The 25,861-nt window shown below is 40.6% G+C and overlaps 1 protein-coding gene across 2 annotated transcripts in view; it reads right to left on the reverse strand.

Annotated features, from left to right (window-relative positions):
- Positions 1 to 25,861, reverse strand: part of LOC122979241 (ras and Rab interactor 2-like) — a 38,591-nt gene that overhangs the window by 6,879 nt on the left and 5,851 nt on the right. For both annotated transcript variants that reach the window (XM_044346548.1, XM_044346549.1), the window contains exons 2-8: positions 22,361 to 22,514; positions 15,957 to 16,051; positions 15,489 to 15,687; positions 15,242 to 15,356; positions 11,478 to 11,550; positions 10,537 to 10,628; positions 3,638 to 5,053 (exon numbers count right to left, since the gene is read on the reverse strand). In XM_044346548.1, the coding sequence (XP_044202483.1) occupies positions 3,638 to 5,053; positions 10,537 to 10,628; positions 11,478 to 11,550; positions 15,242 to 15,356; positions 15,489 to 15,687; positions 15,957 to 16,051; positions 22,361 to 22,429 (2,059 nt within the window). In that variant the 5' untranslated portion in view covers positions 22,430 to 22,514. The remainder of the gene's footprint in view (positions 1 to 3,637; positions 5,054 to 10,536; positions 10,629 to 11,477; positions 11,551 to 15,241; positions 15,357 to 15,488; positions 15,688 to 15,956; positions 16,052 to 22,360; positions 22,515 to 25,861) is intronic.

A 25,861-nucleotide genomic window follows, 5' to 3' on the forward strand; every position in this document is an offset into this window, starting at 1 on the left:
ATGACACCCTTCCTTGGAAAGCACTGTTTGGTCAACCATTTTATCACACAATAAATTACAGTCAGTATTTCATACAAAGACAGATGACAGCCCAGCCAAACAATAGCATGATTACAACTTTACAGAACCTAATCTCATTGGCCAGTGATACACACTGTAGGATTTAGCTGGCCTCAAGCTATATTAAGTATACTTTCCTGCGCTTTGCTCTTGGGACATATTTCCAAACATGTCCAGTGTTTCCCCTTGGTTGACTGCTTTGGCCTGGCGGGGGGGTTGGGGGGGATTGCGAGGCAGAGTGAACTCAGCAGCCACACATTTCTCTGTTCTCTATTTCTCTGTTTAGTGTCCTCATGATAGGGTAACCCATAGTCATGAGAAGCTGCAGCATTTATTAACTGAAACACTGTAGCCTATATGGTACATTTCCTGCCAGATTGACAACTTACTGCTAACTTTTTCCTCTGCTCCGCTCGCATTCATGGTCATTTTTCTGCCGCTCGCTCTCTCACTCAACCACTCAATCGCTACGCATACACATTACCACTACCCTGTTCCTTAAAAGGAGCTTCGCTACCAAGAGTTTCCCAGGCAACAACACAGAGGTTAACTCATGTTTTAGTACAGCGCTGCACAGACTCCCAAATGCTATTGATTTCCGAATGAATGAATATTTGGTGTTATTTTTGCCATTAAAAATAAATTTTTTTGGCGTGACGAGGGTTCTTGTTGGCATGGCAGCCGTACAGTTATACAGGGAGCACTGATGTCCTTTATTTTCCATCGCTATGCACTTACAGTTTGTTACAGTAACTGTTTATGGGCCTCATAAATACTACAGCCTCACCCTGGATTAAGGTTAATCCTTGAAGGTTTTAAACAAGAGTTGTCCATCCAGCTTCTAACTGAAAATGTCTAGCCACTATCTATACATATAAACAACATGAATAAGTTCTAAAACAGCATTGTATTAAAAAAAGCAAAATAAGTGTTTTATCCAATCTGAATTCTTTCTAATTCTTAGTTCACAACTTTAAGCAACCAAGTTAATAAATAACCAACAACAAAACCCCAGTTTGACATTCAAAGAACTTCTAGATAGATTACACATTTGCTATTTAGGTAATGTAAATGGCAACCTGAATGATTAGTACCCTGCTCTTTGAAAGAGAGTTTGTTTTATGAGAGTCTGACCTTGAAAAAGAGTAGAATAGAGTATAACATTCATCCAGTTAACATGCAGTTAAAAGTTAGACCTCTACAATGGCTCCGTCTGTACCTCAGATCTATGTACATAGGCTTAGGGTAGTTTAGGCAAATTTCCTGCCCACCTCAGCTATGTCCAGCATCTCGCACTCACACAATTGTGTCTTATTGTTCCCTGGCAGCACTGACACAACTATTCATGCTGCACCGGCATCCCCAGCCTCCAGGCAGTGTTAATGCCACGCTTATACAATGAGCTCCACAGAACCAAATACATGTTTTGCAACAGTGTAAACAAGTGAACATGTACATGCAAGAATTGATAATAAGAATAAGTTTTTATGGAGAAATGTTTTGCCTTTTTGGTGAGTCAGAGGAATGCCAGAGAAGCAAGGTGTGAATGTGCTCCATTTACAGTAAAACATGACAATCCTCCACACTCTGTTCAAGAGCCAAGCATTGTGGGCCACCTCAGGTAAAGGTTTAGCAGTCCTTTATTGCACGCTGTTAAGACAAATAAATCGAAAGTCATGCACAAGGGGAGGCCGGAGGCTTGTCCAGAGGCTGGACTGCTAGATAAATCCGTTAGATCCTTATGTGTACACAGGGAGTGGTACAGAGGCTGCACAGGGACACACTGTTGTCATACCACACACACACACACACACACACACATTTTCTGACTCCGGACTTCCCAGTTCCCTCCAGAAAGGCTCATTTCCTTTGTATATTGAGCAATGTTTTTTATCGGGCGCTATCTGGACTACAACCTGTACAAAGGCTTCCCTCAACTGAAATTAACTGTAGAGGGTCTATGAAGTAAGGTCATATACAATGTATACACACACAAACAAGCACCAACACTCAAGGCTGAAAAATATTCGAAGCAAAGTAAAGGCCAACTTTAAATTTGTGCCGTCCACTGACTTACAACCCAGAAATGACAGCCTTTCCTCTTCATTCACATCCTCCCTCTAGGTCTTATCTTATGTTGACAGTCTTCCACCCTCCCTTGACAAACATTCAATGGTTGACTATTCTACATCTTGACCTCACAAACAAAATGTAAAGCTTTATATTCTTTACAGACACTCAAAAGTTAGGATTTAAGGTTCCCTCTTTAGTACAAACAAATAAGATCTTTGACATAATTTTTAACATTTCTTTCTCAAGATGACTTTTATCCATAACATAATCGTACTCTACTTAATCTTTCTATAAACATTCTAGATGGGAGCACAGACATGAGCCGAGCTCCACTTCTCCTTTCCTTTAAACATATTGTGTGGGATTGTAGCATGACGTCAGCCAGACTGTCTGCTTGCTGTTGGAGAGTTCTCTGCTTTGTCTTGTTTTTCCAGGGGAAATGAATCAAGCAGGTTTTGATTGTTGTTTTTTGTTGTTTTTTTTCTCATGATTGTGTATAGAAGACTTCAAACATGGAAGTATTGTTATTATCGCAAAGAATTCCAATTTAACTTTTAATTCCAAGCCTGCAGTACAAAACATCTTTGCATTTCTTCACATTTCCCTCATGGAAGGCAACATTTGTGAGCATGAAACACTTTATGTGCATGTCTGTGGTCTGTTAGCACAACCAGAATGGAGCTCTTCTCTGTCTCTGAACAAGGGTTTGCTGTCATTGTTTACAATGAACAAGGGATGTGAGATGAGTGCAAAGACATACTTACATATTCATGCAAATACTCTAGTCCACAATAATCTGATTCTCAAAGTTCTCAAATGAGTCTGAACACACACAGCTGTGCAAGAATTTTGCCTCAGTAAAGTAACTTTAAATCAGAAACTATCTGATCAGAGAATAAGACGAGTAGGAATCTGACCATTTGATGCCAACTTTCAGAACTTGACAGTTTTTGATACTGTTTGCTAAGGGACACATTTTAGGTGGCACAAAAAAATAATTGAGGTTTGATGAAAAAATACAGTTCAATAAATTTATGCCTTTCAAAATGAGCCTCAACATTTGGCACTGCGCTGTGAGCTTATGCCAACAGGCAGAGGCCAAGAATAACTCATTGGGGCACAGCACACTGGTATTTCTGTAACTCAACACCAGTTCTGAAGCAGACTAATATGGAAAGCTTCAACTAGTCTGATTCCCAATACAATGACAAGCCCAGGCACTCACAAAACATTGTCAATGAATTAAGTCATTTTGAAATCCTTTTTTGAAGAGGTTTTACTTCCCAAATTATATTGGAATGAAAACATTAGAGAACTGAATGCTGTCACAGATGGATATGACTAAAATGCTCACATACATGCAACCACAAATACATGAGCAGATTATTTAAAAAAGTCTGCCACATAAATACACACTCACCCACCATACAACCAACAAAAGTTACATTAACTTTCATGAGTTGAAAAATTCTCAGACCTCTAGTAGTAAGACTGTTTGACCTACCGATCTGATCTTCAGGTATGAGTGACTCTATAGGAGGGTCCAGCTCAGAGCTCTGGCGCAGGTAAGCCTTCATCTGTGTCATAAACTGCCTGAGAGTTTGCAGAAAATCCATCCCTGATGTGTGACAGCCCCGGTTCTCCTGAACAAAGCTGATGTAGTCCTGGACCAGGGAGCCAAAATATGAGCTTTTATCCCTGGACAGCTCAGCGATCCTTTTCACCGCCCGTCTCTCAGGGGTCATGAGGGAACTGAGCATACCGCTCACCTTGCGGAAGCGTCCTTTCAAGGCCCTGGGGAGAATAAAGGATCCTCCACTCAGACTCACGCCAACCCTTCGCCTCCGCGCTTTGAAGGACGGACGGAGGCGCATTTCTAAGTCTGCCTCCAGGCCGACCCCATAGTCCTCCTCCTCTTCTTCTTCTCCATCCTCATCATCTTCAGTGCTATCCTCCACTGGGTCTTGATGATTAAGGTGTCGTGGCGGGCTGGGAGCCAAGCCCAGGGAGAATCCAGGAGACTGTGAATATTCCAATGAGTCAGAGGAAGAAGTAGACATGCTCATGTCACTGAGCCGCTGGCGTCTCCTCTCACTTGGGATGGACAAACCCGCGTTATTCTCCAGTAGTACATCAGCAGGAACAGAAGGAGGAGGCTGGCAGGGTGGAAGCCTGGCACGAGACAAGGCCTTGGCGATTGTCTCATCGTCCAGGGCAATGTGGCAGCGGTGGGCTTCCAGATCAGGTTTTTTAGGTCTTGGAGGTGGTGGGTTTGAAGGCACAGGGATTGGTGAGCTGGTAGTTTTGGATGGGCTGCTTTGCTTGGCACCCATTGGTGGCCGAGCAGGTGCTGGACGCCTGCTGGGGGACTGTTGTTTCCTTGGAGCCACAGCAACGGTCTCTGGCATGCTCTTGGGTCTGGTGCTAGGTGCTGGAGGTCCAGGTGGAGGTGGAGCAGGGCGCCGGCGTGGCATTGAGCGGGGAGGAGGGGGACGAGGAGGAGGGGAGCAGGATTTGCTGTTCACTTTGATCTTGTCCGAGTGCTGGTCGCTCTCTTGGTTGTTGCTTGCCAGCTTCACGGACGCTTTCTCTGCATTCTCTAGGTTGTCATCAGATTTGACAGCATGTGAAGATGAATCTTCCTCACAGTGGTGGTGGTGGTGATGAGTCTGGAGAAACAGAGGGTTGACGAAGCAGAGAGGACCACTGGAATGTCTTCTCTCAAGATGAAAGGAAGGTGGAGGAGCGTGGGACCGTAGGGTCGGGGGCGCACTGTCACAGTGAGCCCCAGTGTGTCTCTCCAGTGACCCCTCGACCTCCCTGTTCCTGTTAGTTCGCTGGGGGCTGAGGGTACGGCTCAAAGGGCGACAGGGACGGGGGGAGGTGCGACGTTGACTGCACAGTGCAGAGTCCCAGAAGCCTACAACACACAGACACAGAAATACTCAGAGGCAAACATTAACCAGCTTTAAGCTAGAGACATACTTCCCTTAGAACAATCCAAGGTTGATTACAACCAATCCAACAGTAACATGGATCTCGCATGGATCTACACAAATCAGTAACACATCACTGCAAGAATGTAAAAGAACACATACAGCATTGTCAACTATTTCTCACCAACAGTTAAGATGTTTCCTAAAAGTTTTCTCGTCTGTCTTGCTGCTTGCTTGATTCCTTCGTGTTGCTGGTGGCAGAAGTGCGCTGAGTTCAGCCCCGTGTCTTTTGGCTCTGATTCACAGAGTGTCGACACACACCCAGAGAGAGGGAGTCGCCCATGCTAATCACAGAGTGGGAGGGCGCTACACACACACAGTGCACAGTTCCAGTTCCTCCACTCCTTCTTCCTGCTCTGTTTTCCTCTCTCATATTTTTACCCTGAGATGTATTTCCATGTAGCTCTTCAATGAAATACATGACTAGTTTTTGGAGTGTTTTTCTGTTGCTGAATGACCATTTATGTTGACCATACAATGTCCCATAACACTGTAGGACATTTGCTCCTATTTTGATGCTTTTGTCTGCATTTCCACTGAATCATTCCATTGTTTTCAGTTATTTGGTGAGATAGGCCTCAACATGCTAACATGTACAGCTTTAACAACCCCTTGAAAAGAAAGATTCTACTGTATTGCAGCTTAAATACTGAGATACAACACATTTTTTTTAACTAAACTGAATAAAACAGGCAACAAATCATGCTCACGCACAGTTAATACCTGCATAAGCCCAGTGATGACTGGTGCTGCAGCCTAAAAATGGAAACATTAACTCTTGCATTCCTGGGGCAATAAAGAAGCAGGATCCAGCTGGTTTCATATGTCTTATAATGTCTCAGTGTCGGGAGACTGAAATCTGCCTGTGGTATTCTTTATGTACCACGTGAGCAATGACCACCTGACACTGTGGCTCTGCCTGTGGAGCAAGGCTGCAGCCGGCAACACACTATTATACACAATACAAATATGAGTGCTGTTCTCTTTGATTTATGTGAATTGTTTTGTGATATTTATATAAAAAAATAAATTTTCTTTTGGTCAGCATGAATGAATAAAGGCTGGTCATTCATAAAGGCTGGGTAAAAACACTGAGGAGGAGTGGAATTATCTGTATTGTAATAACTCACATGGTAATGTACATTTCCACACAGACTATATATAAAGATGGACGTAGTGAGGTGGGATGTCACCCGATATGCATTGGAGCTGGGTGTAAGCCATGGATGTATTAAGAGAACTGGATACGGCAGACTTGCTGCCAATTTTTCCTAGTGGCCACTTGCAGTACTGCAGTGAAAAAAATCCCTTGCTACCCAAAAGAATTGTCCCCATAGACCACCATTATAAAAGATTCTTGACAGGACAACCAGAGCTGCAAATAAGGTCAATTATTACTCTTTGTATTGTGAATTTTTAATCCAAAAATGTTTTATATTTGTAAAACTTTCCTCACACCTAGAAAAGCAATTTTAAAATCCATGACGGCATCTCAATGTAAAGTCTAGGATGGGCTGAGCAGGAACTCTCAGGCAGTGCGAACATTCGCACACGGCAGACATCAAAGCTACTTCTTCAGATCTCATTAATGGAGCGATAATTTCCAGAATGACCAGCAGCACACTTATTAGAAGGCCTGAATTTAGTGATTTTGACCAAAATGATGTGTTGGTCTGTGAAAATTATTGACTTAGTATTTCTAGAGAGACGTTAACACTTTTTGAATGGGAATCAGCTGGGGCCAGCGTCTAGTGGCCATCAGTGGCATTGCCCTTTAAGGTACTTCTGCATTGGCTTCAGCCATTGTCATCTGTACAACAATAGAGTCATGTCATACCTACCACTCCGTTGCTCTGAATTGATCTTTTCAACGGAAATACTTTTTTTCTCCACTAAGTAATTGCAATCACTTAAACTTTGTTGTTTTTTATAGCGTGGTTAAGTTGCTGATGATAAATCTACTCACTTCCTGCAAATGTTTCAAAATTAAAAGTCTATCAGGAACAGGGGAATTGTGCCTTTTGAGACCCTGGAAGGCTTTTAACGTGAAACATCTGTTCAGCAGGTGGGCAGTTTCATGGATGATAATTTAACAGCAATCAGAAAACTGCAAATGGAAGCAACTGAAAAGTATTAGTGCATAAAAACAGTATTTCTGTTAAAAAGTAAAACTCAGACCAGTTGTGGTGGTGAGTATGGCATGATTATGTTGTTCTACTAATGGAATTAGTGGTGTAAATGTAAATTATACTGAATTTATCAAAAAAACAAAACAAAATAGATAAACATTAAGATTTGAGTTTGCATTTAAGGCAAGAGCAAATTAAAAGGGGAGAAAACCTGATAAATGCTTCTTACTAAAATATGTATATATATAATATATATTACAAAACAGGCTACATTTGAAATAAATGCCCTGTCCCTAATATATTCAGTTTCTCTCTGCATTTGAGGAATTTATGGTCTCATGGATGTATACTGACATAGTTCTGACAGAAATTCATGATGCCAGTGAAAATAAAATAAGAAGATGAATCCTACCCTCATGGGACATATCCCTAACTGACAAAATCTTTACAGTGTTCATCAATGTCCATCCAACAGTTGTTTAAATAAGTTGAACTGAAGCAAAACTTGCTTTTCTAGCATAACAACATTCTCCAAGCCCTCCACGAAGGCAAATGAGTTGCAAAGTCATTCCAATATTCAAATATCTCCAAAGTTGTCTGTAACATGTGTTTGTGCTTCACATGTGCGTGCCTAGATACCACAACAAAGATCAAGGCAGTTTGTTTTTTGTCTTTAAATAGAAGCTGTCCAGTGGAGAAGGGTTTTCCCCCATGACTCTGTGAGGATTTTTCAGCCTCTTCCCCCTTCATGTCAAATGTAAGAACAGCAATGCATAAGTCATTCCCATGCAGGCAAACACCAACCTCCACTCACAGGAATGCAGGCATGCAAATACAATAACAGCTTTTCATGTTTGAAAGTAGCTATGACACAGTTTACTGAGCATTTTGCGTTAGCACCCATACTTGTGAAGCTTTTAGTGTTTTCATACATGTCTGAATGTGGTGTGATGGTACATATGTGTGTGTTTAGACAGTGCACAGCCTACTGTAGCTTTCCATTTGCCACTCCTTTCTCCCCACACTAAGCACTGAGCTATGCCGTAGGCCTTCACTGTAGGAAGCTGACTCACTGCAGTTTCACAGCAGCTGTGCCTAGAATAACGTGACAGAGATGAAGTGACTAAATCTGCTGTGAAAGCAGACCCGAATACTCAGCGTGAATTGAAATAGAAAAAGAAATAAAAGCTTGTGCACACAAATACTGACTGTTTTAACTGTCTTTGCTTGCTTAGTTAACAGACTGTTTTCATGTTATAGCAGGTGTAGAAAACACAGGTAGGCATCCTAGCTCACTATGTTTTGAAGATAATACGATATATAAAAGTACAGAACAAGCGGTTTTAATGGAAGAGCTCCAATCTTGTGTACTTTAGCCACATTATTTCTATATTGTTTCAGTGCATACTATATGTATTTACATTCTATTCTAAGCAGTTCATGCAAGCACAGTACAACTTGAAGTGAACACAGTGAGCATTATGCTTTGACATACATATTTATTATTTTTCTTTTTATGTCAAATGCCGTGTTTCCATTGGATTCGCAAGAGAATTTTAACCAATTTTTTTGAAATGTCGCAAAAAGAAAAATGTGAATTAGGTGAGTTTCAATCAACTGGTTTGAAGCAAGTGGCAACCTCTGGAGCTGAAATATTAAGCCAATGTGAAGTGCCAAAAACTGCAGTTCCTCAAATGGCCACTTGAGGCTGGCTCCAAAAGTGAGTCAATCCCCATAGAAACACATGTTAAATGCTCAACTTTACAGCAGAAACAAACATGTTTACAGCCTGGTACAAAAAATGGTTTTGGTCTCTATAGCTGATTTCCCCTTTCATGACAACTGTGCAGGGGGTGAATTTTTTATAACTCACCCGTTTATATTTTATTAAGCCATAAAGTTATACATATTTAAGGACGTGACAGGTCGCTAGCCGCTAGGGGGCCTGTTTTAGCAACCAGGCTTCATTCGGCCCACCTCAGCTCCACCTCTTTGACCATTTTGGATTAGCTGGGGGTTAGGTGGAGTCAGGCACTGCCAAGATGGTGATGGCCACCCACTCTAAGCTTCAAAACCACTCTTCAGAAACTAATAGATGACGTCATGGTGGCTACGTCCATATTTTTACAGTCTATGGTTTGAGGTAAATCATCTAGGCCATGCAACACCGTTTTGTCAGATGATGGCGGTATAGGCTTAAATAATCCGCCAGTAAACAGAGTAGACGAAGTAGAGGTTGCCAATGAAAAACAAAACAAATAAAAATAGTTTGTGGTATGTTAAAAGACACACTGACATTGGAGAGTTTGGAGTCAGCCAAAATCATCACATTCTTGATTTACATTATGTTGTTGGGAAATCAAACCCAGAAGACAAATAAGCAAAGAATACAGACTAAATGTTCACTGTGATGAATTACCTGTCTCAATGGAAACACACACTGTTACCATCTAATGAGTCAAAACACCCATTGTTTTCAATGTAAACCTGCACACCAATGGCATCTTGATGTGCATAATTGCAGGTTGATGTGTCAACTTGTCAGGATACACAGTCCTATTTACCAGCATTGACAAGCATCAACTAACATCAATTAACACTTCAGAAAAGCCTCAATTTGAATACATTTGCTCACATGATCAGCACATCCATACCATGGCACTTGTCAGCTTACATGACAAAGCCAACATTTTTGTCTCTGTAAATTATTTTCACCAGTGTTAAATGAATGTAAACCAATGGCCACCTGAACAGTAGGCAATCAATCTAAGGACTTATACTGTAGTATCCTTTGAAAAATGGTCTGCAGTAAGTATTAAAGCTACCCAGTGGAGTTTTTGACCACTAGTATTGTTATAGAGCAATGTTTTAATGAGTGGGTCCCTAATTTGTTTCTGTCTCATGGACATGTACATGCACATGTGTGCATGTTGGCAACATAACTCACATTCCTACCAATGGTTTCACACTATTCCACTGATCGTGCCAAGAGACTTAGCAATGCACTAACAAAGGCAGGGAAGAACACTGATAGCTGAGGTAAATGGTTCCAAAATATTTACAAATGTTTTATGAAGAAGAAAACACATTTAACACATTTATTAAACCTCAACAATACACACAAAACCTTTTCAGGAGTAACACTGAATGTAATCATAATGCTACAGGGCTCCGTTAATTAGATGATTTGTAGTTAAAACTTGCAAAACCACTTGTATGGTCCTTTAAGATGTGTGTTCATATGGAATTTCAACCAGTAAAGATAAACATTAGACTACCTGCTCCAAGCTGAGCCACCTCCTCCAGTTCTTTCTGAGTTTTGGCAGATGCAATGGCCTCTGGGAGTTTGAGTGTGAAAGGCAGGACATCCCTAAATGAGAGATGAACAGGCAATGAGTGTGACAGAGAATAAAAAACAGAATGTGAGAAATACAATATAAGAAATGATTAAAACATGAAGCAGGGCAGCAGCTGAAGTAGCAATCAAATAGAATTGTATGTGTGAGTTGAGGGTTATGAAACTTAACCTTAAAAATGCTGATACTGTACATCTGTGTACATGTGACAATAACAAGTTAGTGATTGTTTCCCAACAATACAGTTCAGTGTGTAGCGCTTTACAGTCAAGGTTATAATGCTGATTGTCCTCATTTGACAGTGGTATACTCTTACAAAAGTGATGATGCCATTAGTTTGGTTGGCATAACAAAACCTGAACACTGGCATACGGAGAAGTGAAAATCATTTCAAAGACTGCAGATAGAAACATGCTGACACATCCTTTGCTTCCACCCAAGCTCTTAAGATGTACAATACAAACATCTTGGTATTGTTAATGTAAATGAACATGCTGCTCAAGAAATATGCATTTGAGAAATTTAGGAGGCCTGTTTGTTTTGAGGTCTGTCTCTTTAGTCAAGTGCATTGTTGTGGTGGATATCGCTAGCGGCATCAGTTCCTTCTATTTCCTGTGTCTGTTGTTAAATTCCTACGTCTGTCTGTGTCTCCTGAGCTGCCACGAGCTAAAACAAGAAGTGAGAGCCTCGGACACTAAATGTTGACTGCTTACTCAACAAACATTAGTTTCATCTATGGTGTTTCCATTCTTGAATCACCATCTTATCACAGAGAAATAACAGTTTCAGGGAAAATACCCATGGAGAAGCTAGGTGATAGATGGACAGAGAGATAGAGTTAGAGAGGAATGTTGATTATTTACCTGCTAATACAGTAGAAAGCCACCAGGCGAAACAGATCTGCAAAGCTGATCCCAGAGCCATCGAGAGAAAAGGCTAGAAACAAAATAAATATTGACAGATTGAACTATAATTCATACACAGAAACTCAAATAATTAATATTACACTGCATTTGCATTGCAACCTTTGTTTTCTCAATTATGTCTCTTCTTGTCAGCATTTTATAATTAAGTTTTATTGTTTTTGTTACCAGAGCTCTATGGCTCTATGGATGGCAATGTTGGTCATTTAAACCAGAGTGAAATATCTATGTTGTCAGCCTTATATTTTTTTTATATACATACAGTATATATATGTATACACACAGTAGAAGAGCGCAGTGCTAGGAATAGCTAAGATACTGCGCAGAACCCTCAAACTCGATCACAAAATAAATTCAATGCCTCCTTCCAAAGAGAGCACATACAGAATAAAGTTAAATTTGTTGAATTTTAAATTTTTTTATAATGAGTCATTATTTAAAACCACTATCAGTAACTTTCTACCCTTTCAAACACAGCTAGCTACAGCTACAGGGTATAGTAAAGTTTATTCACTCTTGTTATGTAATTTTTCTTTTGTTAGATTATTATTCTGGGGATGTGGCTAGTACAGCAATTGGAGATAGAGCCATGTGTCAGAGGTCTGTTGCCGTCACAAGGGGCGGGACAACTACCATGGGGCCAGGCCTACATACCATTTGGGGAGGGCCGTTCTGTTGCCAAAATGGGTCTGGCTGGCACTGCAACTGCATGCCTGGTTGGCCCAACCACAAGAGACCGGGAGCAGCACTATAGGAGGTCTGACTTTGACAGCTAGATGGGACCATATTATATCGGAGACGGGGCCAGCAACAATCACAACCACAACATAGGGCAGGCCCAAGCTCAAATGAGACGTGGGCCTGCTACCACCAAATGAATGTGGCTGGGACCACCACTAGGGGAGCACTGCTAGAGGTGTACCATCTGCCACCACTGGGGGCAGGGCTGGGGATTAAAAATATTGCATTGGGGCACGGGGGATAATCACAGGGGAGCAGGATCACCATCACCTGGGTGAGTGAGGGTGTATCACTGAAGCAGCTTCCTACACTTCTGGCAAAACCTAACCTTTTTACTTCCTAAACTGTGCTACCTCGATTACCATTCAAAAATGTGCTCCTACTGGAATTCAAACCCCAGTCCTTATGCTCCCCAATACTATACACTATCCAGCTGCTGCACCAAGACCAACCCTAGTGTTCCAACTAATGGTGTTTTAATGTAGTGCTGTTTTTGATACTTAACCTTATTTCATATATTTTTTTAGTGTATTGTACTGTATGTCTATGAGAATACTAGAATGGATGATGTCATCAGAAAGTGAGCGGCTGTGGTTTTTAGCCATGATAGCGGCATGGCTCTGTGGATAGCAATGATGGTTGGCCAGTCCAATGCTTTGGTCCGGCTTTAAAATAGCTTAACAAATACTAGATGAAATGCCATAAAATTTTGTACAGAAGTTCATGGTCCCCACAGGATAAATCCTAATGATAGTGATCCCCTGACTTTTCCTATAGTGCCACCACAAGGTTGACATTTTTGGTTTTGTGTAAAATGCATTGGTGACTATTGTATGAATTAAATCTGGTATAGATACTCAGGGTCCGTAGAGGATACATGTATGTTCTGGTGACTACATTGATCCCATGACTTTTCATCAAACACCAAAAGCAGGGTGAGTTTTTGGTTCAAAGTGGAAACAAATATTAGAGGATTGCCATGACATAGGTACAGACATTAGTTGCAGGCTACAAACCCCTCTTCACCCAACATACTTCTTGTTTCATAAAGATATTTCCTGCCTTACATTACATTTTTAGCTTTCGGTTTCTACATATAGTCACATTCAAAGACAGTATTTACCCTTCTTAATTAGATGTTTAAGCATAGTTTTGTGAAAGAATGTGCATGATAAGGAACAATGTGACTTTAAAAGAACTAGTGACTTGTAATAAAAAAAAAATGCTGTGTAAAACTTAAATTAAAACTGTTCATGCACAAGTTCAGCTTGATACAGCAGTCTGTGCAGTATGAGAGGCCAACTGGGGCGCAGCTGACCCACATCTAAAGGTTAAACCAGGCCAAGGGCACTCCTCCCCCTCCCATGTGTGCTGTCATTTTAGCCGGGAAAATCCACAGCTGGTATGTCATCACACTTTGGCACTCTCACAGCTCCATGTCTATCTCCAAACAATAAGGAACATTACTTCAATGTAGGAGTAATTGTAAGATTATAAGCATGGTTACAAATTAAATTACTATCTTTGTTTTATTGTCATCAGATCAGTAACACTTTAACTTACACTTTAACACTACAATGAAGTCGTTTTACTGCATTTTGTCAACATCCTATTTTCAATTGCAGAGCACATGTACGCAATGAAATGTACATGTTTTATTCACTGAAACATACACACAGCTTACTACAGAATGTCCACATAGCTGTTCAATGTCACGCTAAAGGCAATGCAAACAAACATGTGACCCTGAACAAATGCTGTGTAAGTCATGGCTGGCTATAGTCACTTGCTGAAGGTACATGTATTCTCAGCAAACCTTCCCTACTAAAAGAAAAAGAGAATGTGTAACTGCAGCAGATCATTGTTTCACTCTATCACTTTAAACCAGTGATTTAATGGGAAAGTTGCATTTACAGAACAGCTAATTGATAGCATTCTTTCTTTATGAAGTCAACATACTTTTGAGCCCACTGCATTTCAACATGACATACAATCAGGGGCCAGACTGATGTCCCTCCAGTCACACTTTCATTTCTCATTTGTGTATGGCTTTATCTTTGTACACAGTATGCGGAGGCGAGCAGGAAATGATATCTTTAACTCTCTGACCTTAAGTACAGTGTGACTGCAGGGGTGGTTGTGGAAGAGGACGTAATCAGAGGACCAAAAGAAACTGAAAGCACAAGTTGAGCTTTTCGATCAGTGGGAGCTTTTACAACTCAGGAGTCAACAAGAACTTAATAACAAGAACTACTTAATATATACTGTACATTGTAGGGTTATTGGAACTAATTTTGGGATTCGAATATAAATCAAATAGTAAAAATCGAATGTTGAAATGACTATTTGAATGTGTATCTTTTTATATAAATAGGTTGGCTAATGGCTAGCAAATCTTGCCCTTCTTGCCTTGATCTAGCCGCATGTGAAAATTAAATGTTTTTGTCACATCTGATGAACAATAAAGTTTTCAGAGTATGACTCAGTGTCACAATCTCACGTTCAGTGTGCTAATGTGATGCAAATGCACCTACAGAGATCACTACTCCTGACTACTTAAGAAGCGCTGTGAGGAAGGTTTTTGGATTTCCATCAACAAACGGAGTAATACCAAATAAAGATATAATAATCTGTAGAATATGCAAGGTCTGAATGAAATATCACTCGACAACTAGCAACCTGAGGGCACACCCATGATAACACTACACCCTGGCAAGCTAAGTGATTGTAACCTGTCTGTCTGATGAGTGTGTTGCACATGTAGGTCAAACATTACAAATCACTTTGTTTGCTTGCTTTTTTTCAAGGAGTATCAGATTATGTGGTATAATTTGTTTTTGTGACAAAATTTTGAGCTAATCTGAAGTTCAGTTTGGAATAGTTCTCAATGATGGACAGTATCTAGATGATTATATCCTTCCAGTATTCCAGGTGAAGCAGAATAAAACAAACACGGTTCTTACTGTACTGGCTCTCTCTGACAGGGAAGTGGCTGATGGGAGTTCCTGAATGATCCTCTTTCAGACGCACAGAGAGGACCTTTCTCTGCAGGGCAACTGACTTCCTGACCAGGAAAACCTGTATCACAAAGTCATAGAATCAGAAATAATTAATAAAATACAATGTTAAGATATTTATTAACATTACCATTAATGTTAATGGGATCATATCACTGTCCCATATGATTCATGCATGTACATTTCTCCTCACCCCTGGTGGCTGTTTGAGCAGAACGCGTCTGGCCTCTTCTTCACTGACCGACAGCAGCAGCCACACCGGGTGGGTTTGAGTCAGCCTGTCCAACACGCTCATCCTCCTCCGCAAGGAGTCGTACCCGGAGTCCCTTTCACCCCCCACCCCGCCACAGTGGGGAGACTGTAAGTAAACGCCACACACCTCACTCTCTAGCCTGGCAGAGACAGGGAAAGAGAGAGAGTGAAACACTTTCCCCATCTGCTGGTGAAAAATGAGCATCAATGTAACCAACTCACATTTAAATATACTGTTGAGGGAAATCTGATTTTACTGAATGTAAGGCAATATCAGCACAGCAGAACAAGCTGATGGCAATAAGTCTGCTGGCTCACCATGGTAACGTTCCCACATATTATCAGGAATAAAAAGGTTGATACAGGTTTTGACTAGAAAAGGGAAAAAATGTGTGGAAATAAGCCTTACCCTTGTATGTCCATGGGCTCTTTGTCCACTGTTGGAGGGGTCTGGACCATCTCTTTCTTCAACTCCCCGATCTCTGATGCAAATGTGTCAATCAGCTGCAAAAAAAACGAATGAGAAGCTTTGACTGATGAGGGAATATAAAAAGGAGAGGAGGAGGGGGGACAGCAGTAAACGAAACTGATAGCATTGCTCAAACATATATTAGAAATCAAGAAACAGAGACTGAGCTGAAGGAGGGACTGCGCTGGTCAAATCTAGAACAAAGGGCGGGAGAACAGTTCGTCATTTTTCCTGTGCGTGTTTGTGTGTGTGTGTGTGTGTGTGTTCATGTGTATCTCATTTCCTATAGGCAGGAAACATGGACACAAAGCAATGTCACAAAATGACCCACATCATCGTCCAGAGTGTGCTGAAAAAAATGCAAAAAAGCAGTTTCTACAATAAACGACACAGCTGCCTGACAGGACATGTAAACATCTGGATAATTCTGGACAGGAAGAATTCTATCATGCAGGACTGTTTTTCAGGCTGACAGAGATATTACTTCACTGTCATTTACGTCTATTTCTAGCTCTGATTTGTTGACAGAGTGAAGGGTGGTAATACCATCTAATAACGCTTCTGTACTGTTTTAGTCTCAGCCCACAAATATTTTTGGATTGAAATAGTGATGACACCAATGTGGAAGTGGAATGTTTTTCATAATCCAAAACACCAAACTCACAAAGCGTACCAAAGAAACCTTTTGTGGGTGGCTGCCCAACTGGCTTGGCATTTTGTTTCTGTTTTTAGAATAAAAGAAGAAAGACACATACAGCATATGCAGCTGGACTTTTTAAAAAACAGCTCAGTCACATAAAAATGGCAACTTACTGTTTTTATGTCATCTTGTTTTTTTCTGTGTTTTCCACATTCCCTCATTCCACATTTTAGAGTGCTCTCTGGGATTCAGAGGCTCCTCAAGTATATCTGAGCAGATGTTGAAATTTGGATGCCTTACACTGACGCAAACAAGATGGATTTTTAAGGCCAATTTAGGTTTCTTATTGTTGCATTTGGCCACAGAACAAAAATATAATGAAGACCAGAAATTCTAGACAATTAAAGGAAAGTATGTGAATATAAACCATACCTGGAAAGTTGAACTCCACCCATGTAATGCCATTTCCAAACAAATTCTTGAAGCCAGTTTTATTTTTTTAAATGAAGGCTTTCTGCACCTGAACCAATGCTTTCATTACACATTTCAGCCACTACGAGGCAGCCTTTCCCACACTTTTCTCCACCATCCGGGCTGAGGGCCAGACCACAGTCACCACAGGCCCCTCTAATCCCCCGCCCCCCTCGCAGGACTAACTGGAGCCATCTCTGTTAAGGCCTCAGACTCCCCCTGCTTTCTGTCAGGTCAAGACTTATACAACACAAGTCTGCTAGCTGACTTGTGTTGTATAATACAACGAATTAGTTTCAGTGTTGCTGGAGCACTGAAAACTCAAACATAGACTGGGGATGCTCAATTTGAACCCGAGTGAAGACAGAGACAACTATTCTCAACAACTGAGCAGAGCTTGGAAAACTGCAAAGCACTCTCACACTCTCACTGTCATTTTTCCTGTCAAGAGCTGTGAGAACCTTAAAACCAGATGCTACAAATAGCTACAAAAAGTGCCACTTTAAACTGTGTGACCCTTGAATTAGTATTGCTAGGCTATGGTTACATCCTGAAGAGGGAAACATTTGGAAAACCACTTTTTCTTTTCTTTCAACCCTCTAAAATCATATGTGGTCCCCAAGAGAGTAGTTTCTGGGCGACAAAACAATTAATGGAGAAAATAATCTACATCTGCAAATTAATTGATTATGAAAATAGTCATTTGTTCCAGCCCAAGTTTACAGTGTTCATGTAAGGTAGGTGCAGATGAATTTCAAGCAGTTGGATCTACATGACACCGTAGGAACTGAAGCAAGGCATTACCAACTGGGCAACATGGGCAATTCCTCACCGTTTCACTGTGTCAACTCATTTGTGGCGAATTGATTAATTTGATTAATTTGTTTGGGAATATGCACCACTAAAGCATACAATTAACTGACATTATAATAGGTTTACTTGCTTTGTTGTCCAGAGTTTGATGGAGGATCAATACCACTCTCATGTCTGTATGAATAAATATGAAGCTACAACAAGCAGCTGGTTATCTTAGCTTTGCATAAAGACGGGAAACAAGGGTAAACAGCTAGCCTGGCTCTGTCCAAAGGTAACCAAATCTCCCTACCAGCACCTCTTTGGTTTACTAATTGACACATTTTGTCTTGCTTGTTTAATCTGTACAAAATCTTAACTGTAAAAATGACAAATCCTGGTTTTACAGGGGGTTATGTGTTGGACTGTTTCTTGGCTTGGCGCAGCAACTTCCTGAAACCTTGTAGTCAGTCAAATTACCACACAGCACATAGCCAGCCAGGTAGTATTCCATCATATGCACACAGAGAGGGGGGAACAGGGTTAATAGGGGCCAGCAGCTCATTTGTGCCCTGTGCCTTGAGGGTTAATCTGACCATGGATAGAAGTAGAAAGATAGTCATAATGTAGTGTTAAGAGGCAGGCATTGAATCATCTGAATAAAAACAAAGGAATAGTGCCAGAGGAGGAGACATGGGAAATTCCTGAGCTATAAAATGAAGGTCAGTGAACACGAGAGTTGCTAAGTGACTGGCTCTGGGCAGAGTGCCTCGTGGAGCTCTAATGATGGCGCCCATGCAGGCCTTATTTCAGATTGATGACTTTTAGAGGAAAAATAACTGATATACAGAATAGCACTCAACAACAGAAGTACTCCTGTCGTCTTCCATGTTTCATAGTCTGACTTTTATGAACCTCCCCTATTTCACTCATCTGTTTCCACCCTTGATTGATTTCATTCACTCTTCACATGGATGTAGAGTTACACAGACTGAAGCAGAGATGCACATCTCATGCACAGACATACACACAAGAGGGTTTATTTATTCAGCTCTTTTAAGGTTCTGCTATGTAGAGGTAAGTGAATCTCTGCATGGGCTGCTGTTAAAGCCATGGATGGAGTCAATGGGAAACTATGTGTTTGGTTTTGACACACAGACACATACAGAGAGTGCTTTCACAGGGTTAGTGAGGACAGAAAAAGCTGCAATGGAAATTAAAAGCCAGACAACATTCAGTGTTTGTTTCTTAGTTTGTTGATCTTCGTCTACATCTGTCTTTCCAGCTATAAAGTGGTTTCATGTATTCACCTGTGCGAGACAATGAGTTCGTCAACAAAACAGAAGAACAGAACAGACCAGATGCAGCCAGGTGAAAGCTGTAACCTTTTACTGAGGCACAGAGTGCGTCATGAGTTTTTGGTCCCATTTTACTGTACAGCAAGACTGTGAAACTCCTTTGTCCACTGATGGGGCTTGTAATGAACAAGGCTGGAGATGCTTTGTTTATAACCTGTTGTTTATATGTGCAGTTCCTCAGAATATAACAAATACTCTGTGCCTATGAGAGAGATATGAACAAGAGAAGAAGATTTAAACGCTCATGTAAGGGTTTTAAAGTGTGAAAAGAACATGAGTGGTGCAAAAAAGGGATTCAGTTCAATTAACAGCATCCACAAAGTTTAACAGTAGCTTTCGAACATTTTGTCTTGTACCTATTTCCAAAAACTGATTTGTGGAGCAAGACCTAAAACTGTCTTAGCTGAACTATATTTAGTTAGTTTTCCTAGTGTGCAGTCAAATGCAGTAAATGTAATTATTCATGGAATAACAGTGATGTTAAGAACATTTGTAAAACACGTGCAGTTCAACATGATGTATCATTACTGAAATCACTGAGAATCTCTGATCTCCAGGATGGGAGGCAAACCTACCGCAGAACAAACTATAAAACAACTAGAGTTGCTTCTACCTAACCTATGGTGAAGACATTGATTGGTTTAGACTTTTCATGAGCATTTATGGCAATCATGAAGAAAAAATGATTATATTATATCATACAAGTGGCATTGTTATTACACCCTGGTGTTGTTTTTTATTAATCTGCTGGAGCCTCGAAATGGCAGAAATGAAACCAAAACTTTAATAAAAGAACACAATCATGACCAGTTTAAGTTCTCATGCCTTTTACAGGGAGGTCAAAGGTTAAAGGTCAGCTACAGAGCAGTTTCCAAGAAGCTTGCATCAATAATACTTCAGCAGGGTAGACCCAACATAGCTGAAACTGGGTCCTCCCGGTGAAGGGCAGTCAACCTAATCACTAAGCTGCCCTGCAGGCCACCAGTGACCAGAGCTCTCACACACTTATGTATGATATGTGTTTTATTTGACTGGCAGTAGATGAATGATGAAGAGAAACTGATTGAGACAGCAACAGCAGAGAAGAATTGGATTTAGCTCAGTATCCCTCCAGCAATAAGAGTGCTTTAATAAAACAAGAATATGACATCTAGAACCACATGAAAAAAAGTGCTGGTAAGTGTTATTTTGGTTAGTGAGGGAGTGATGTTGAGCAACAGGGATGACAACGTGTGTATATGTACTGTGAGCAATGGTGGAAGACAAAGAAAACCAAGAAGACGAAAAGAGACAGATGAAAAGGGCGGGGGTGTCGGAGAGACATGATGACAAAGTGAGAGAGAGAGAAAGAGAGTGAGTTTTATTACTACTGTGAGTGTGTTTGTCAGGCTGCCAACAAGTGCAGCTGGCATCCTTCTCTTCCAGCCCTCCTTCAATATATGGCAAAAAGAGAAGGAAAACTGTCAAGAGACAGCTCCACTTTTATGTTTCATCAATCAATACTCTATTACATTTCCTGAAAATATGAAGAAAAGTGCCCAGTCAGAACTAACAATGTGAGAATTTGAGGCCAATATATAAACTGGACAGGATAAAATACTTCCTGAGTGCAAAAACGCATAAATTCTTATTTGAATGCATGAGAAAATGTTCATGAGGGACACAGAGCAAAGATTGTACTGATCCAGGACAAGTGATGTCTTCCCCAAATTTTAAATCTTTATACCATACTGCATGGAACTCACCAGGATCATTTTTATGTAAGGTGGATGGAGCCAGGGGTTGCTGTGGTGCTAAAAACTGAGTGAGTTGGTAGTGTACTGTGACTGAATGACTGATAGCAGAAGCATTCAATTTTATAACGACATCGATGAAGAATCATAATCTGACACACCAGATGGTTTGTTACACAGAACCATCTGAGAAGGAAACTGTTTGGAAAAAGGCAGGCGCTTTCAAAAAGGTAAGAAGAAACAGTCACGTCTGTCGAAACACTTACAGCAACAAGGTTGGTCAATAGTGAGCCAAGAAATCGGTTTGGCTAAACAGTACCTTTACTAAGGATGCATCCCTGGTTATTTAAAGGTATTATATAAATCAGAAATATCTTTCTACATGAGTGAGTGTTTTTGTTACTAACCAACTGATAAAAAACAAAGAACAGTGAAGTTGAGGGAAAAAATGGATTTAAGTTTTCAAGCTGGACTATGTTACAAACAGATATGTTGTCTTTTTAGACTGAATGCTGCATAATTGGAGTAGACCTTCCATAATAACAAAAAAAAAAAAATTCAGACAGTACTCTCTGCCTTTTGATAATCTTGCTGCGTTTCCCTCTCACATTCCCCATCATGGAGCTGTATCTATGAACAAGATGTGATCTTCCAGCTTTATTATCCATTTCATCTAGTTTGAAAAAACTGTATATTTGATTGTTTAGTTCATAGTAGTTTATGTTGAAAATGATATAATAAATCAATCTACAATTTAATACATTTAAATATGTGATTAAGGTATCTTGCCACCACACCAATTACTGCTACTCTGCTAAACTAGCAGGGTTTGTTGATCAGGTCTTACTTATTCCCCATAATGACTGGATTTGACTACTGCTTCATTTATGATGGGATATATGGGATGACAAACTAAATCAGCCATAAACTAGTTAATTAAAATTTTTATTTTTCACTTGCTAGAAAGACAGCTACGAAAAAAGTAAAGAGTTGAGCTTTAGCCAAGGTTGATGACATTTTATATGATGTTTTCACAGAAAATATATTTCTATAGCATAATAACTTTTGACATGGTAAAATGTGCATGAGAAAGTCAGATTCTAGTCTTCACTCAGCAGCTTAGTTACTTAACTTTGTTTTTATAGGCCAGTATAGTGACTCGAGCTACATTCTTGTTTATTTCCTGCTCTAAACAGCCAGAGTTGAGTCAGCCTTCTGTTTTTATTTCTTGTAAAAAGTACACAGGAAGTGATGAGTTTTCTGTTTTTAAATATTGTCTGGAAAGTCACTGACAATCCATCCATCCATCCATCCATCCATACATACATACATACAGATATCGGTCCTTACCTTGAAGAAGCTACCGCTCCTGTCCGTGAGGCTGATTTGGGGATTCCCGGGTGGCATGCTGGAGGCCATTTCGTCTTCCTGTTGACAGGACTGGGTGCCTCTTACGTCTGGGTGTGTGTCTATGTCTGGGACAGCACTTGCATAGGCCAGAGCTCTGTGGGTCAAACACACACATCAGTCCAGACACTTCAGCTGTGGTGCAACCAGAGGAAATTCCTGCTTTGGCCGCAGCCAGTATTATGGAGGTGCTGGTCTGCTGGAATGCTTTCATTTTGTCTGTCTCTCTTTCTGTCTCTGTCTTCTCTGCCCCCTCTCTCAGATCATTCACCTCTCTCTGGTGTCACTTTTCTGCTTCCTCTGTCTTCGTTTCCCCTTGCCCCTTTCCCTCGCCCCCTTCATCTCAGATAATTGCCTCAATCCTTTTTCATCTCATTCCAATCTCCAGCTTTTTTTGTCCTTTCATTACCTGACTCTCCTGTTTTCTCCCTGTCTCACATTTTCACTTTCCTTTTTTCCTATATTTTGTTCCCATGTCCTCATACATAATTAATTTTCCATTTCAGAGAGCCTCAGTTCCAGCACAGCTGCCTTTCTTTCCCACCCCTCAGTTTTAGGCATAAGAAACTTCTAAATCGACCCTGCGTCACACTCCTCAACTCTTCGTTAAGTAAAACTCTGGTGGTATTTAACTGACTTGAACAATCTGACATTTTCCTCAAATTAGTAGAGCTCACAGTGAACTGTCTTCTAATCTTTTGCTTTTCTTTTTTCTTATTTCCCCTGTCTTCAAACTCTGTTTCTCTTTCATGATTTTTATCTCCCTGTCTGTTTATCTATCTGCGTATGATTTATCTTCCTCCCCTCCCCCTCCTCTTTGCCTCACTCTCTTCCCTCTTTCTCTCCAGCCAGGCTGAAACTATTAGGCCAGCCCTTCCCTTCTTGGCAGAGGTTCACAGTCCCCGTGAACCGAGGAGATGCTCCGTCCGTCCACACATGCACTTTCATCTAACACGGGAAAGAAGCCATCACCCCCCGCCGTCTCAGGAAAGAAAAAACACTGACAAAAGGTCAGGATCACACACTTTCAGATAATCAAATGTGAAACTGACGCTTTCTCAGTGTAAGGGATGTTTTTGTTCGCCAACATTCAGCAAAATGGAAACATCAGTAAAACTCCCAACTGCCCAGCGTGGTCAGTGTTTAACAAGGCACAGTAAAGGACATAATTGAGTCATGTCTGCTATGGTTGCAAATGGAGCTGTTGTCATTGCATAAAAGTTGTAATATTGTGACATTTAACTTCAGCTGTAAATCTTGACACATTAGCTGCCATTTTTGTCTCTTGGAACATCATAAGACGAGTGTCTGGGGGATTTTACTGCTTTATATTCTCTACAGAAAAGAGGACAGCTGATGGACTAGTGTGCCAGAAGCTGAAATTCATTCAAATTAATTCATATTTAAAGCTGCACCAATTAACATTTTTGTATAAACAATGACTCAAATGACTACATGGAATGTAAACAGGGTCATTTGTAATAATGAACCCACAGATAATTATCACCTGACTCTGCAGTTCCCCTCAGCTCTGGATCATTTAGCTCCTATTTAGTGTTTACAGTCTTCAAACTTTACTGTTTGACTCATCCTTACTGTTCAGTCATCAATCTATCCAATCAGCAGCAGGCAACAAAAAAGCTCTAAAAACCCACTGTACACTATTTTCTGACATTTTATAGACAATCAATGACTTGAAAGAATGATGAAAGATGACACAATCATTATGGCCCTAACAAACTGTGACGATGTCACTTAATGCTGACTCAACAACATACTGTATCTGGTGACTTCTACAGAGATTGTACCCGCTTCCTGACTGTCCAAAAGTAAAAATGATAGTCTGGCACAATGGTTTCATTTCCACAAAGAGAAGAAAGTGGGAGGAACAAAACACAGAGGGCCAGTGAGCATGAGGAGAAAATTAGACAATGAATTTTATGAAGTAGATTCTGGTGAAGGAATTTCCTGCAAAACAGTTAGTGATAATTCTTTGCGTTGTTGATTCTGTAAAAGATCTGATATAAGAGATGGTGCCAATGAAAACTTGGACAGTAAGGTAAATAATAATCCACATGCTTAGATCTCCGAGCTTCAGATGTATCAGAGAGCATGCTGGGTATCGTGTCCCACAAGGGCAGCTCCTATTTGCAGCTCTACTTGGCAAAACCAGCTGTGGGAATATTGTGAACCCCCTTACCAAAACACTGAATACGTCACACTCCCTAATGTAACAGTATTGTCCTCTGTCATTGCACACAGACAACTGTGTGTGTGTGTGTGTATGCGTGTGTGTGTGTGAGCCTCAGCTGCAAGTAAACAAAGACACATCTGAGCGTACCGCCTCCCTCATAGTGCCACAGACAAGCCCCCTGGCACTGCAGCACAGAGACACACTATTATTGAGGTAAACACACATGCACATGTGCATATTGATATATTACAATGGTATAAACTATCATATAAATGACATAAAGACACAGTTAAACATGCAATCACACGTTAATAAATTCTTCAATGCATAAAGAGAAACAGACACCGTGAGAGGAAGTGATCCCTCCCATCCCCTCACACATACACAGACTTCATTGTGTTTTGCATAACAATGAAAAAGACAGACAGCAGGACTTCATTAAGCTGTGTGGTATTTTTGTTTTAAAGCCCGCTCCGTTGGTGGAACCCTCATTTTCTCCCAGCGGGTGTCATGCTAGATGTGAGACTGTGCTGTCCTATACAAGTGCTGATGAATAGCTTCAGTGTCTGATGGGAGGATGCACATTTGTGAACACAAACATGAGCAGTTTTAGTGGCACTTCATCCGTATTCATTATTATAGCATTCTTGTATTTGATGTTAATGTCAAAAATTTAATTTGACTTGGAAATGATCCTTTGATTAATGGTTGTTAATGGCTTATAACTGATCCGCCTTGGTAAATAATTTATTAACTATGGCATTAGTGAAACCAGTAGTTACAACTTGTAAACCCTTTATGCCTTGATAGAAAGTGGCACCAATTAAAAGAACAGTTCAATATTTTGGGGAATATGCTTATTTGTTTTATTGTTCAGAGTGAGTTAAGTACGAGGCTACGGAGGGAGTCAATTAGCTTTTTCAAATAGTCAATTCACTTCAATTGTCCTTTTACAAGGAATTACATGTTTACTTGGCAACAAGCCAGTCAGTCTTGTCTGGGAGTTCACAATGAAGTGTTAATTGGTCAGCTTCAGAGGTGTTGGTAGGTGTATTTTTGAACTTTGGAAAGAGCCAGGTTTCATGCCAAGCTAGGCTAACTCCAACTCCATACCGAAGATACGAGATTGATATCAATCTCATCTTGGCAAAGTTGAATATACCTTTTATGCAAACAACACCTGCGCACGTGCATGCGCACACACACACACACACACACACACACACACACACACACACACACACACACAC

Source organism: Thunnus albacares, chromosome 3 (genome assembly GCF_914725855.1).
Source record: "Thunnus albacares chromosome 3, fThuAlb1.1, whole genome shotgun sequence".
NCBI lineage: Eukaryota > Metazoa > Chordata > Actinopteri > Scombriformes > Scombridae > Thunnus > Thunnus albacares.